This window comes from Dasypus novemcinctus, chromosome 8, assembly GCF_030445035.2.
Source record: "Dasypus novemcinctus isolate mDasNov1 chromosome 8, mDasNov1.1.hap2, whole genome shotgun sequence".
NCBI lineage: Eukaryota > Metazoa > Chordata > Mammalia > Cingulata > Dasypodidae > Dasypus > Dasypus novemcinctus.
The window spans coordinates 60671915-60687514 of NC_080680.1; the positions used below are offsets into that span (position 1 = coordinate 60671915).

At 38.0% G+C, this 15600-nt stretch overlaps 1 protein-coding gene across 3 annotated transcripts in view; it reads left to right on the forward strand.

Moving 5' to 3' along the window:
• Window positions 1-15600, forward strand: part of SH3GL2 (SH3 domain containing GRB2 like 2, endophilin A1) — a 253693-nt gene that overhangs the window by 198434 nt on the left and 39659 nt on the right. For all 3 annotated transcript variants that reach the window (XM_071216756.1, XM_071216757.1, XM_071216758.1), the window contains exon 2: window positions 4168-4236. In XM_071216756.1, the coding sequence (XP_071072857.1) occupies window positions 4168-4236 (69 nt within the window). The remainder of the gene's footprint in view (window positions 1-4167; window positions 4237-15600) is intronic.

A 15600-nucleotide genomic window follows, 5' to 3' on the forward strand; every position in this document is an offset into this window, starting at 1 on the left:
AAGTGTGATACTGAGGCAGGATAAAGCAGGGACCTAAGGAAGAGAGGCAGAAAACCTAATAAATTTCCTTGCAAACACCACCGGGTAGAGAAAAACTGGAACAGCATCCTGCTAGACTCAAGTAGACAAGTTATCAGTAGGCAGCTGGTGCTGCTGATGTGATGGGAAAGAGCTTGCATCTTTCACCCATCAGCTGCAGAAGCACCACCAGCAGTGCCTGCCCACTGACAGCATAAACAAGTCATAGATATGCAACTTGCAATGTCCACCCAGCAAAAATTAGAAGAAAAACAGGGCATTCCCAGACTACTCACCTATTTTCATAAACCCCTTGTGGGAGCAATAGCCAGGAGTCAGTCACCACCGGACAGCAACCCCTAACCTCCTAAGAGATTCGGATCACCTAATAGAGCGTCCCTGCTTTGTCTCAAATATGCCAATCAGCACAGGCCCTGGAGTCCTTTAACCTCCCTACCCCCGATGAAACAGGGGACCTCTGGGCAGAACTTCATGTTTCTCTCCTTTGAGAATGCCTGCCTTATACTCTGAAGGCATATTTCTGTTTTCTTGCTTTACCACCCCCACATAAATTTTCTGCTTGCCTAACTAATTTGTGGCTTGTCCTTGACTTCTTTCTAATGAAGAAGCCAAGAACTTAGACATCAGTTTCAATAACAGTATCACCTCTTCTTCTTTTGTTTGTATTAAAATTTTTTTTTTGTTATTTTGGTAAAATAGGTTCTTGTGCTTTTGTGAGGGCTATGTTTTATTTCCTAGAGAAGGTCAAAATGTGATTGAGCCAAGGTTATCAGGATTCTCTAATGTTATTTTAAGGGAAAATGGGGACACCTCTCAGCTACATGTTTGTCTGTGTCAGTTTGGAAAATAAAATGTAAAAGTCTTCATGATAGCTCATAGGTGGGGTCTGCCTATACTACTCCTCTGACAGTAATGGGACTTGGGGATATAGTAAGTTTCCTGACACTGGATATAGACAAATGGAAATGAGATAATAATGATTTCATGTAGCAAATATTTTGGGGCAGGAGATTGATTTTATTTAACCCATGTTCTTCAAAAATAAGCCATAAGCAGGGCAGAAATCTGAGCTGAAACTGCTGTAGCTGAGCAGAGTGATGGGTGTGTGTGTGTGTGTGTGTGTGTATGTGTATGAAATAGTGAAGATTTATTTCACTGATGCCCAGCATGGTGACAGGGAAAACTTGGCATTAATGATCTTTATAGCCCCTTCTGACTCTGATTTTCTATAACTTAAACCTGGACATGGCAGGGCAAGTCATTGACTCTTGGAACTCTCTGAGATTCTAATCTGAATTCTAGCCCTCTCTCTATTTGCAGTGTGATAAAAAAAATTTAAGAATGCAGGCAACAAAGCTATCTGCTGAATCTAGATCTCAGATGGACAGATTTTAGGTTAGGTTGTATTGATGATAGACCAAGTCTAGATCTGGACAGACTGCTGATGTAGGTGATAGTCATCCTAACTGTGGACAAAGAGGGCTGAGGTGCAAGATCAAGAGATAAGGTGGTGCCAGGAGATCGAAAATAGTAAAGAATCAAGTGGAAAACCCCCAAATTGAAAAAAAAAATACTACAACAGAAATGAAGAAATGTCTTTGATGATGAACTCTATTAGAATGGAAAAGGCTGAGGAAAAAATTGATGAGCCTGAATATAGGTCAATAGAAACTTCTCAAACTGAAATGAGAAACAGAAAAGAATGAAAAATGTACAGTTCTAAGAAATGGGGGATAATTTCAAATGATATGACACATATGTACTTGGAATACTAGAAGTAGAAGAGAGAGGAGAATTATTTTGAAACAAGAATTGCCAATAATTTTCCAAAATTAATTCTAGACTCTTAAACCCTACACATTCAAGAAGCTCAGGGAACACGATACAGGAAAAATAACAACAAAAAAGCCAAAGAAAGAAACAAACAATAAAAATGTATCTAGGAAAATTATGTTCAAACTACATTAGTTTTGAAAGAATTGAAAGTAGTTAAAGAAATAAAAAAAGATTACCTATAGAAAAACTGATAGAATTACAGAAAAAAAAATCCTGAAAAGCCGTGCAACTAAGAACAGGGTTATTTTTAATATAGAATGTTTAAAAATTCAAACACTATATATTCAAACATTCTATATTCAGAGAAAGAATGCATCAAATCTGAAGAATAAGGAAAAAAAAAAAATTAGGGGCCTCTTGCTAACAGCCATGCCCTAAAAGAAACCTTCAAAAATTTGTTAGGCAGAAAGAAACAGATGTAGGTCAGAAAATTTCATTCTCTGTATGAAAGAGCATCAATGTGGAGTAATGAAGTTTAAATAAAATATTTTCTTTCTTTTTTTTTTTTTTTTTTTTTTAAGTTAATGTGGTGACTCAAGACTCTGGCCTTCTGAATCTAAAGGAAATCCAGCCAGAGAAGTCCAGCACCACGGACAGTTCTTCAAAGCTGTGGTGCAAATTCAAAGAAGCCTAGGGCTTAGAGTAGGAAAACTGCTTCAGATCCTGGCTCTACCTCTTCCTAGCTGGTCACTACCATGGGCAGGAAATTTAATTTATACAACCATCAGATAGGATTAATATGCGTTCTACATAGTTCTCAGGGAACACATACCAAATAATAACTAGTAAGAGCTGTATGGCAACTCTACAAATCAAAGATGTTAAAACAGGTTTTATTCACTTGCACTTTTAATTTTTGACCTTTCTCTACATAATATTTTATAATGCTAATGAAAATTGATATATTCTTCTCAAGGTGCTAGTAAACTCAGCGATTAAATAAGCTTTTGGAAAAAATCAGAGTACTATAAACAGATACTTTATTGGTAAGAGAATGAGGATTTATTGTATACATTGTAGGCTCAGACATAGATTCTTAAATTTGTTATGCTGTCTAATTTTCATAAAAACTCTGTTAGGGTATTACACAGTGAATAGTAGAGAGCCCATGCCATGCTCTTATCTGGATTCTTTCTGTTACTGTGAGTAGCCTGAAATGAATTGCATCTCGTATGTTGGCATACAGTGGCATCAAAACCCAGACTCTTGGCTTTTCCAAGAGTGGTCTCTTCTGGAGGATTTATTGATTCCAAGAGACATGACTAAAGGACAGAGAGGAACAGAGTAAACATACTTGAGCTCTGAGAAGAGAATATATGAGCTTCCATGACCAGGAGATGAAGCCAGATATCCAGAGGCCCCTTAATGCTGAAAGTCTGGCCGTAGTGTGAATTCTGTGCAAAAACCCTTGAGCCAGTGGCTGTTGAAGGAAATTAAAAATCATATTTTGATATCTGTGTTATACTTAGGTAATATTAGTTCAAAGCTTCTATCTTTACAATGAAGTGTAATATTTTAAGAGGAATGAAATCTGCGTCATTAACATTTCATATTCTGTCTTTGAAACCAAAGTACTTTTCTTGTGATCCCATAATATATATTTTATTAGACTTAATTTTAATCTTTATTTCAGAATAGAATACTGTATCTAAATTTTCTATGAACATGAATTTTACTTGTGGAAAATGATTTGCACATGTAAGTTAACATAAAATGTCTGAAAATGGGAAATAATTTGATAACAAAGAAATGCCTTTTACATCTTTCCACATAGTTCATCTTATATTTATAAGAATAGAGAGAGCTACACAGAGCTTTATAAGATAACTATTTGTAAGTAATCAGCTGGACTGATTTTTTTTTTATCCGTTTGATAGATGTCCATGATTATCTGTTCAATAGCCCATTGAGGAATAGGTTGAAAAAGTAGCAATTTTCTATCTAGGCAGCATTTTAGATCTATTATCAGAAGCAAAGGATTAGTATATGATGCTTTTATCCCTCAGAATTTTCAAATGGGAAATATTAGTTATATAATGACTTATGTAATAGATCACTGTACTAGGCTTGAATTTAGAAGGTACAAGTTTGAATCCTTCCTTCATGATAATTTGCTTAAACTCTTTGAGCCAGTTTTATCTTATCCTATAAAATGGGACTATCCACATATGTCATAGAATAATTGTGAGATTACATGATATTTGTGAAAATGCTTGGAATTTTTAACATGTCTTTTTAAAAGAAACCTTATTACAATATCTTTTTTTTTTTTTTTTTGGCTTTTTTCTACAGAAAGTGAGTGAGAAGGTTGGAGGAGCTGAAGGAACCAAGCTAGATGATGACTTCAAAGAAATGGAAAGGGTAAGTTTTTATCTACTCAGAACTCCTTTTGACATAGAAAAAGTCTACCATACTAAGAGGAAAGAGGAGAAATGGAAACTGTTCTCCACTTCTTCCTGAGAATGCATTTAGTTACTCTCCTTTAGTATATCTTTTAAAACATAACAGGTAAAGTCTTCTGATTTTTCTTTGCGTTATCCAGAGAACAAGACCTCAATGAAGGTGAAATGTTATAATACACTTTTCCTGTTGGATTTTCTTTATGCTTTTCCAAGTAGGCACAAAGTGTACCCTGTGTTTGAATTGGGGAGAAAAGAGGAGAAGATAGGAAATGATGTCCTAAATGTTTTCTGGAGAGACTCTCTCTGGCTTTAGAGGATTTCTCTGTCAGGACTGCACCCTGGATGTAGTGGGGTGAATTAAGACAGTGGAGTTTTTGTAGCCTCTCAGGCCTTGGCCCAAATGCCATTTCTGTTATTTGCAAATGATTTTCCTGAGCCTCCAGTTTTTATACATATAAAATGGGAATATTGATACCTACTTTACAGGTTTTTATGAAGAATTAAAAATAATATAAATTGGACAGGTTCTTGGAAGATGGTGTCAGAAATAGGCAGGTAAGGCTCAACTCTCTTACAAAAACATTGGAGAAAGGACCAAAAGCTGTGAAAGGGACCTGCTTTGGGGATCAGCAGACCAGTACAGTGCTATGCAACTCCAGCAGGATGAGGGACAGAAAGACAAAGAACCTAAAAACAGCAAATGTGATTTACTAAACCCCAATGGCAACCAGGAAGAGATCCCACCCCCACCCTCAAGACATTAAGCCTGGATAAAACCCCTGACTCACTGTGGCTGACTGAGCAGGAAACACTCATCTTCCTCCCTGTTAGCTGTTACAAGGGAAGAGAGAAGTGAGTCAGAGGGCTTCTCTTCAGTGAATTCAGCCAGCAGAGCCCGCTTTGACTTATAGCTTTGGCCAGACCAGAAACACTGGAAGGCGACAGTTGAAAGAAATACCTGAGTTGAAATGTACACCGATGTGTGCCATCTGCTGGCCATTCTGGAAATTGCAAGAGGAAAAACTGCTTTAACGTGTCTCTTTCTCCCATGCCTAGGAGAAAATGTGTGCCCCATTATTGAGTCTCTGGCCCAATTTGATAACTTAAGCTGGGCACTTTTATTTTATTTTATTTTATCTTATTTAAAGATTTATTTTTATTTATTTCTCTCCCCTTCCCTACTCTCCCCCAGTTGTCTGCTCTCTGTGTCCATTCACTGTGTATTCTTATGTGTCCGCTTGTATTGTCAGCGGCACCAGGAATCTGTGTCTCTTTTCTGTTGCGTCATCTTGCTGCATCAACTCTCTTATGTGTTTGGTGCCAGTCCTGGGCAGGCTGCACTTTTTTCATGCTGGGCAGCTCTCCTCGTGGGGCACACTCCTTGCACGTGGGGCTCCCCTATGCAGGGGACACCCCTGTGTGGCAGGGCATTCCTTGCATGCATCAGCACTGCGCATGGGCAAGCTCACCACATGGGTTAGAAGGCCCTGGATTTGAACCCTGGACCTCCCATGTGGTAGGTGGATGCTCTATCTGTTGAGCCAAATCTGCTTCCCAAGCTGGGCATTTTTAAAGACTTAGAATGAGATGAACCAAAAATCAAAGAAGAGCTGAGGGAAAAAAAACCCAAAACACTACACTAGGCAAGAGAGAGAAATTGGTCCTCAGAGTATAAATTCACCAACATATTCAGATGCCTAGACATCAACAAAAACTTCCAAACCATACTAGGAAACAGGAAGAGATGGCCGAACCAAAGAAACAAACCAAATATCCTGAGTCAATATAGGATTTATGACAACTAAACTATGATAATCACACAAATCTCCTAAATCAATTCAGGAATTGAAGGAAAATATGACTGAAGAGATAAAAGATATTGAGAAAACACTGGGTGAGCATAAAGAACCATTTGAAAACCTGCATAGAAAAGTAACCGAGTTTAAGGGAATAAAAGACATGATGGATGAGATTAAAAATACTTTAGAGGCACATAACAGATTTGGATTGCTCAAAGACAGAATTAGGGATTTCAAGGACAGGACATCTGAACTGGAAAAGACGGGAACAGAAATAGAAAAGAATGGAAAAAATGGAACAGGGTCTCAGGGAGTTGAATGATAATGTGAAACACACAAATGTACATGCTACTGGTGTCCCAGAATGAGAAGAGAATGAAAAAGAGGCAGAAAGAATATTTGAGAAAATAATAGCTGAAAATTTTCCAGCCCTTATGAAAGACACCTACTATTCAAAATAACAAATATCAGAGTTAAAGAGAGAACTCTGAAAGCAGCAAGAGAAAAGCAAAGCATTACATACAAGGCAACCTCATTAGGATTAAGTGCTGACCTCTCATCAATGAGAAACCATGGAGGAGAGAAGAAAGTGGTATGATGTATTTAAGGTACTGAAAGAGAAAAACTGCCAGCTAAGAATTCCATGTCTATCAAAACTGCCCTTAAAACTGAGGATGAGTATAAGGTCTTCAAAGTCAAACAGAAACAGAGTATGTTACCAAAACCAGAATTACAAGAGATACTAAAGTGAGTGCTACAGCCTAAAATGAATAAATAAGGGTAAGAGCCTTGGAAAAGAGTGTAGAAATGAAGATGATTAGAAAGGGGAAATTAGAGGGTAAAAAGACAGTAGTAAGATATGACAATGGAAAGCTAATGGACAACAGATGAAATAAGTAATGCCTTGAAAATTAATAATATTGAATGTTAATGGCTTGAATACCCCAATCAAAAGACATAGACTGATAGAAAGGATTTTAAAATGTGAGCTGTTTACAAGAGACTCACCTCATATGTAAGGACACAATAAAGTTGAAAATGACAGGTTGGAAAAAGATATTCAGTGCAAATAGTAACCAAAAGAGAACTAGATGGCGAAGTCCACTCCACCTCTAAATCGAGAGGGGGCTTAGATCACACATGGCTGATGGATGGGATTCTCCTGCTTGCAAATGTACACTCTCTTGGTTCCCTGGTGTGGTGGTTGACCACCTCACCTCCCTATTAGCTGACCTGGGTAAGTCCAAAGAACTGGAGAGTAGGTTTTGCAACTCTTCTGAGGTTCAAGGCCTAACTGGCACATGGACAGTCCAGAGATTCAAGTCTCCTGAGCATACAGCAACCCGAGCACCAAGCACAGATTCAGGTAAAGTGACAGAAGAAGAATATGTCAGGAGGTTACATCTGAGTCCAACTCCATCACATTCAGGAGCACAAGTTCCAAAGTAGGGCTCACTGGCAAGGCAGTGAACTCCAGCGCCATCTGTTATAACCATAGGAACTAGGGACAGACGCAGGACATTATATATCCTGCCCTAACCCACTGAATGGACTGGGAGAGAGTGTAAACTACAATGTAAACTATAATCCATGCTGTGAAGCAGTCTTCCAAAATGTATTCATCAAATGCAATGAATGTGCCACAATGACGAAAGAGGTTTTTGATGTGGGAGGAGTGGGGGTGGGGTGGGGAGTGGAGGTATATGGGAACCTCTTATATTTTTTAATGTAACATTTTTTGTGATCTATGTATCTTTAAAAAAAAAGATAAAAAAATAAACTAGAGTAGTGATACTAATGTCAGACAAAATAGATTTTAAATGCAAAACTATTCTAAGAGATGAAGAAAGTCATTATATATCAATAAAAGGGGAAGTTCACCAAGAAGAAATTGCTATAATAAATATTTATGCACCTAACCTGCATGCCCCAGTATACATGTGACACCACTGACAAACTTGAAGGGAGAAATAGATGTCTCTGCAATAATAGCTGGAGATTTCAATACACCACTCTCAATATTGGATAGAACATCTGGGCAGAGGATAAGTAAAGAAATAGAGTGCTTGAAAAATATGATAAATGAACTTGACCTAACAGACATTTATAGAGCATTATCTCCCAACTACAGGATATATGTCATTTTCAAGCCCTCATGGAGCCTTCTTCAGGATATAGCATATATTGGGTCACAAGACAAGTCTGAATAAATTTACAGAGATTGAAATTATACAAAACACGTTTCTGATCATAACAGAATGAAGCTGGGAAAAAAAATAATGGATGGAAAAAGGCAAAATTCATAAACATATGGAGATTAAACAGCATGTTCTTAAATAATCAGGATCAAAGAAGAAATTGTGAGAATTCAGGAAATATCTTGTAACAAATGAAAATGAGAATACAACATATCAAAACCTATTGGACACTGCAGTGGCACTGCTGAGAGGGAAATTTATAGCCTTTAATGATTACATTAAAAAAGAAGAGAGCATTAAATTGAAGATCTATCTGCATACCTGGAGGAAATAGAGAAAGAACAGCAAACTAATCCCCAAAAAACTGAAAGAAATAGTAAAGATCAGAGCAGAAATGCATGAAATTGAGAACAAAAAAACAGTAGAATCAACAAAACCAAAATTTGGTTCTTTGAGAAGATCAACAAATTTGATAAACCCTTAGCTAGACTGACAAAAGAAGAGAGAACATACGAATAAAATCAGAAATGACAGGGGTAAGTTATCACTGACCCTGCAAAAATTAGATCATAAGAGGATACTATGACCAATTGTATACCAAAAAAATAGAAAATATAGATGAGATGGACAAATTCCTAGAAACACACAAATAACCTCCACTGATCATAGAAGAAACAGAAGACCCCAAGAAACCAATCATAAGTAAAGGGATTTAAACTGTTCATCAAAAACCTGTCAAGATGAAGAGCCCAGGACTAGATTGCTTCACAGGTAAATTCTGCCAAACATTCAAAGATGATCTAATACCAGTCTTGCCCAAGCTCTTCCGAAAAATTGACCAGGAAAGAATGCTACCAAACTCATTTTATGAAGCCAACATCAACCTATTATCAAAACCAGATAAAGATACTCCAAAGAAAAGAAAAATACGACCAATTTCTCTAGTGAATATAAATGCAAAAGTCCTCAACAAAATACTTGAAAACCCAATCCATTAAAAGAATTATATACCATGATCAAGTGGGTTTTATCCCAGGTGTGCAAGGGTGGTTCAACACAAAAAAATCAATTAGTGTGATAAACCACATTAATAAATTGAAGAAAAAAATTGTAGGAGCCTCACAATTGATGCAGAAAATGCATTTGACAAAAGACAGCATCCTTTCTTGATAAAAACACTCAAAAAAGAGGAATAAAAGAAAGCTTTCTCAATATGGTAAAGTGCATATATGAAAAACTATAGCTTGCATTGTATTCAATAGCAAAAGACTGAAAGCTTTCACACTGAGATCAGGAACAAGACAAGGATGCCACTGTCACCCACTGTTATTTAATATTGTTCTAGAAGTTCTAGGTAGAACTATCTAGGTAGGCTAGATAAAAAAATAAAAGTTACCCAGATAGAAAAGGAAGAAGTAAAATGTTCACTATCTGCTGATGAAATGATCCTGTATCTAGAAAATCCTAAAAAATCCACAACAAAGCTACTAGAACTAATAGATGTATTCAGCAAAGTGGCAGGATACAAAGTTAATACACAAAAATAATACTGTTTCTGTACCCTACTCAGGAGCAATCTGAAAAGGAAATGAGGGGAAAATTCCATTTTTAATAGCAACTAAAAGAATAAAATATTTAGGAATTAATTTAACCAAGGACATAAAGGACCTGTATTCAGAAAACTACAAAACATTGTTAAAAGAAACTGAAGCCTTAAATAAATGGAAGGACATTCTTTTTCATGGACTAGAAGACTAAATATCATTAAGATGTCAGTTCTACCCAACTGATTTACAGATTTAATACAATCTCAATAAGCATCCTAATAGCCTTTTTTGCAGTAATAGAAAATGCTATTACCAAATTTATTTGTAAGGGTAAGGGAATCTGAATAGCCAAAAATGTCTTCAGAAAGAAGAACGAAGCTGGAGGATTCTCCCTTCCTGACTTTAAAGCATATTACTTAGGTACAGTAGTAAAAATAGCATGGCTCTGACATAAAGACAATCAGGTTGACTAAAGGAACCAAATAGAGAACTCAGAAATAGACCCTCACATCTACTGTCAAGTGACTTTTGACAAGGCAATCAAGCTCTCCCAGCTGGGCCAAAACAGTCTGTTCAACAAATGGTGCTGGAAGAACTGGATGTCCATATCTAGAAGAAAGAAAGGGGACCCCTAACTCATACCTTATACAAAAATTAACTCAAAATATATCAAGGACTTAAATATAAAAGCTACGACCATAAAACTCCTAGAAGAAAATGTTGGGAAACATCTTTAAGACCTTGTTGTAGGTGGTGGTTTTTTGTCTGTTATATCCAAAGCATGAACAAAGAAAGAAAAATAGATCAATGGGACTTCCTCAAAATTAAACACTTTTGCCCCTCAAAGGACTTTGTCAAAGGGGTGAAAAGGCAGCCAACTCAATGGGAGAAAATCAAAATCATTTATCCATTAAGTGTTTAATATCCATGATATATAAAGTGATACTGCAACTCAACAATAAAAAGACAAACTACCCAATTAAAAAATGAGCAAAAGACTTGAGTAGGCAGTTGTCCAAGGAAGATAGACAAATGGCAAAAAAAGCACATGAAAAAATGTTCAACATCACCAGTGATTAGGGAAATGCAAATGAAAACTACAATGAGATACCATTTCATACCTGTTAGACTGTTCTCTATTAAAGTCAGAAAACTCTAAGTGTTGAAAAGATGTGGAGAGATAGGAACGCTTACTGTTGTTGGGAATGTAGAATAGTACAGCCACTATCGAGATCTGTTTGGTAATTGTTTTTTTAAAGATTTATTTATTTATTTATTTATTTATTTCCCCTTCCCCCCTCCCCACCCCGGTTGTCTGTTCTCTGTGTCTATTTGCTGCGTCGTCTTTGTCCGCTTCTGTTGTTGTGAGCGGCATGGGAATCTGTGTTTCTTTTTGTTGCATCATCTTGTGTCAGCTCTCTGTGTGTGTGGCACCATTCCTGGGCAGGCTGCACTTTGTTTCGTGCTGGACAGCTCTCCTTACAGGGCGCACTCCTTGTGCGTGGGGCTCCCCAACGCGGGGGGACACCCCTGCATGGCAGGGCACTCCTTGCGTGCATCAGCACTGTGCATGGGCCAGCCCCACATGGGTCAAGGAGGCCCAGCGTTGGAACCACGGACCTTCCATGTGGTAGATGGACACCCTAACCACTGGGTCAAGTCCGCCGCCTGTTTGGTAATTCTTAAGAAAGTAAAATATAGACTTGCCATGTGACCTGGCAATACCACTATTAGGTATATCTCCAGAAGAACTGAGACACATACTGAAATCTGCACACCAATTGTTCATAGTTTTGTTATTCACAATTCCAAAAAGATGGAAACAACCCAGGTGTCCATCAACCGATGAATGGATAAACAAATTGTGGTATATACACATGATGGAATATTATGCAGTGGTAAGAAGAAATGAAGTTGTGAAACATATAATATGGATGAATCCGGAGGACATTATGTTGAGTGAAACAAGCCAAACACAGAAGGACAAATGCTGTATGATTGCACTATATGAACTAAATATATTGTATAAACTCATGGAGTTAATAATTAGAATATATAGGTCACGAGAAGGTAGAATGACGGTAGAGAGTGGAAAGCTGAGGGTTAATCAGTGCAGAATTGGTAAAAGGATTGATTGTAAATCTTTGGAAATGAAAGAAATGGTGAAAGCACATCCGTGTTTTTAACTAGCAGAACTATTATATGAGCATGACATTGGTTGAAAGGGAAAGTCTGAGGACATGTTTGTTACTAAAAGGAAAGCTGAAAAAAGTGATAGGACTGTAAAACACAGTAAAACCCCATGTGAAATATGAATATTGATAGTATTGAATATATAAGACTGTTTTTGCAAAATATAGATGCAAATAAACTAGAGAGACAGAAACAATAGCAATTATGTATGGCAGGAGAAGTATAGGGATTGAGGTAATGAGTTTTTTTAAAATTATTATTGGAATAATGATTGAAATGAATGGACAACTATGTGATTATACCAGATTCTATTAATGTGCACTTTTGATGTATTTATGCTTCATTATTATCAATCAATAAACTTGATATGTTAATATATGACAATATTTATATGAGTGTATGTTCTAGAAACAGGAGTTTTAAAAACGTTTAATGAATGTACATTTCAAATAAAAACAACTTGAATACAAAAAATATAAATCATTTACTGTGCTGTTAAAAATAGGTTCTCAACAAGCAAGGTTGAGAGTGGTGAACAAAATATCTCATTTCCTTCTTGTTGCAGCATAAGCTATATATATATATATATTTTTTTAAAGATTTATTTATTTATTTAATTTCCCCCCCTCCCCTGGTTGTCTGTTCTTGGTGTCTTTTTGCTGCGTCTTGTTTCTTTGTCCGCTTCTGTTGTCGTCAGCGGCACAGGAAGTGTGGGCGGCGCCATTCCTGGGCAGGCTGCACTTTCTTTCACGCTGGGCGGCTTTCCTCAGGGGCGCACTCCTTGCGCGTGGGGCTTCCCTACGCGGGGGACACCCTTGCGTGGCACGGCACTCCTTGCGCGCATCAGCACTGCGCATGGGCCAGCTCCACATGGGTCAATGAGGCCCGGGGTTTGAACCGCGGACCTCCCATATGGTAGACGGACGCCCTAACCACTGGGCCAAAGTCCGTTTCCCCATAAGCTATATTTTATCTTTCATGTTTCTTTTACTTCGAGACTGTTCATAGCAATTGATATTTAAGCTAATGATGAAAAGTGTTTATTGCAGAGAAATATTTTAGCTGCTAAATTGCTGATGGGTGATGGATCTGGGGATACAGATCCTGCATTTGAACAGAAGAGAATGTTGTAAGCTGAGGGTACCTAGAAGTGACATGTATGCATTAAGCATAGTACTTTTGTACATTTTTGTAACAAGGTAAGATTTTTTCTTTATGTTCTGCGTTCATCTTTACCAGAAGTTTTTTAAGAGCCTGATTTTTTTTTTCTTGGTCTGTGTCAATTCCAGTGTGCTACCTCAGTTTTGCTATTTTTGAATGAAGAGTCAGACAAAGAAAATTCCTAGATGTTCCCTGCCTTGCTTTTTTCAATTTTTCTTCTGGTAAATTCTTAGATGAATCTAATACATATTTGTTGAGTGCCACTCTGATCCAGGTACCTAGGGCACTTTGCACAGCAGTTAACGATAGGCAAAGTTCCTGCCTACCTGAAGTTCACAGTCTAGTGGGGAAGACAAACTTTTTGCAAATAATTGCCAGTGTGGCAAAGTTAATAAATCCTGGTGCTAAGTGAAGCCTGGAACAGAGGAAACTCACCCAGTCAGTCTGGGAGGGGTGGGTCAAGGAACAACTTCCTGATATTTAAGTAGAGATGGGAAGATTGAATAAGGGTGAGCAGAGCCAAGTATGTTCCTGGTAGAGGAAGCAGCATGTAAGCAGGCAGGAGAGAACAGGCCACATTCAGATTCCTGAAGAAGAGATGAGTTGCCAAGAGGCAGGGGTCTTGTGAAAACCAAGCTGGCCATTCTGGCTCCCTTCTCAAATCTGACCACACTAGTAGGTTCCTACTGGTGAGGAGCCAGCCTTCTACATCGAATTTCATTGGACTAAAGTCTGCATAGGTCTCCATTCTCATTTCTGGACCATTCTGTATTCCACTTGCTTTTCAGCCAAAGCTGAAAGTCACTTCTGTTCATAGTTTTGGAAACAATGCTATCTTTTCCTTCTCTTATAGCATCTGAGTCTCCAAATATTAAGATACCTGCCCAGAATGATTTGACCTTGACTCCCCCATGCCCTATGATATTGGAAATCCCCCCATCATGGAAAGCCCTGTGGGTCTGTGAATTTGCACCAGCCTGCTGCTACATGACCCAAGGCCATATATTTAATGACAGGCTAGGAATTTAGAACTAAGAATGAGGCATCAGAATTTAAATCCTGCTTTCAGCATCTGCCAGGACTAAAGATAAACTGTGTAGCTCACTCGAAACTAAGGCAAACTGACTTTCTTTCTGTTTCTTAAATGAGACTGTAAAAATAGGATATTTAGAGAACAAAATCTACAATTGCTCTCTTCTCTTAAGGGCCTTACGTGGAATTGTTTCTGTTTTAAATATTATCTGCTGCTTACAAGCATCATTAAACACAGGGTACATTTCTTACTATGGTTACAGAAATTGGGTAGTTTGTTCATTGAAAAGGTGTAGACTTTAGGTCAAGAGGAAGTTCTGAAATGTGAGAGACCTCTGGTTCCTTCTCAAGTTCTTTTCAGGTGCTGCTGTGATTCTTTGTGCCATTATGCTCATTAATCACTTGGAAAATCCGTGAATGCCTCCCCATGATAGGTACTGTGCTGGGTACTAGGAATATGAATGCAATTATAGCACAGCCTTCAAGGGGCTCCTGGGGTGGCTGGAAGAAGTAGGATGTAAACCAGTGGCTTGCGGGCTTGGTGCCCAGGTGGGGAGTCCCATGGAAGATGCCCAAGGCTGACTGGGCGGGTCAGTGAAGACCTCCTAGAGGAGGTGGTGTCTGAGCTAAGTCATGAACTTTACTGTTGTTTCTGCATACGTAGGTAATGTAGAAGTCCAAGCCAAGGGGTAGAGTGGGCTCTCTGTTTATTTTTGCAGCCTGAAAAGCGGCCTAAGAGATCCATTCTGTTGAAACTACAAGGGGTCCTAGGGTAGGAAACTTGGCTATAGACCATTAAAAAAAATGGCATCCTTAAGGAGCAGGCTTAGGTTCTAAGAAAACCAGGATATTGAGAAAGAATAGGAAAAATGCTATTCCATACGAGAGCAGCCTTATGAAAGAGAGCATTGTTCACAGAATGGGGATACGGGAAAGGCCTGTAGGAAAATGTCCAAGATCATTATGTTTATACACTTGATTATCCATTGTGTGGATAATATCACACAATGTAATGTAATATCATGTGGTAGAATTAGAATTTGATGAGTAGAAACTATGGATAGATTCTTGCTTAATATAAGAATGAATTTCTGGCTATCAGAGCTGTGGATAAAAAAAACATAATAATTGGCCTCAAAAATTAATAATATTACTGCCATTGATAAGAAGCTAACCCCAGCACTCCCACCTACCATGTGGAGCACAACAGCCTTTGTACCTTGTGAGTTTTGTGGCAAGTAATTTGTTGCTTAAAACATCACTTTTATTTGGATTCTAGTGATCCGTCTAGAAAAAGAGGATTCCAGTTATTACCGCTAGCATTCTCAGAGGACCACATATTCCTGAGTGCACCTTTGGGTGCCCATGAATGTCTGCCTCATGGGTGAGGTGG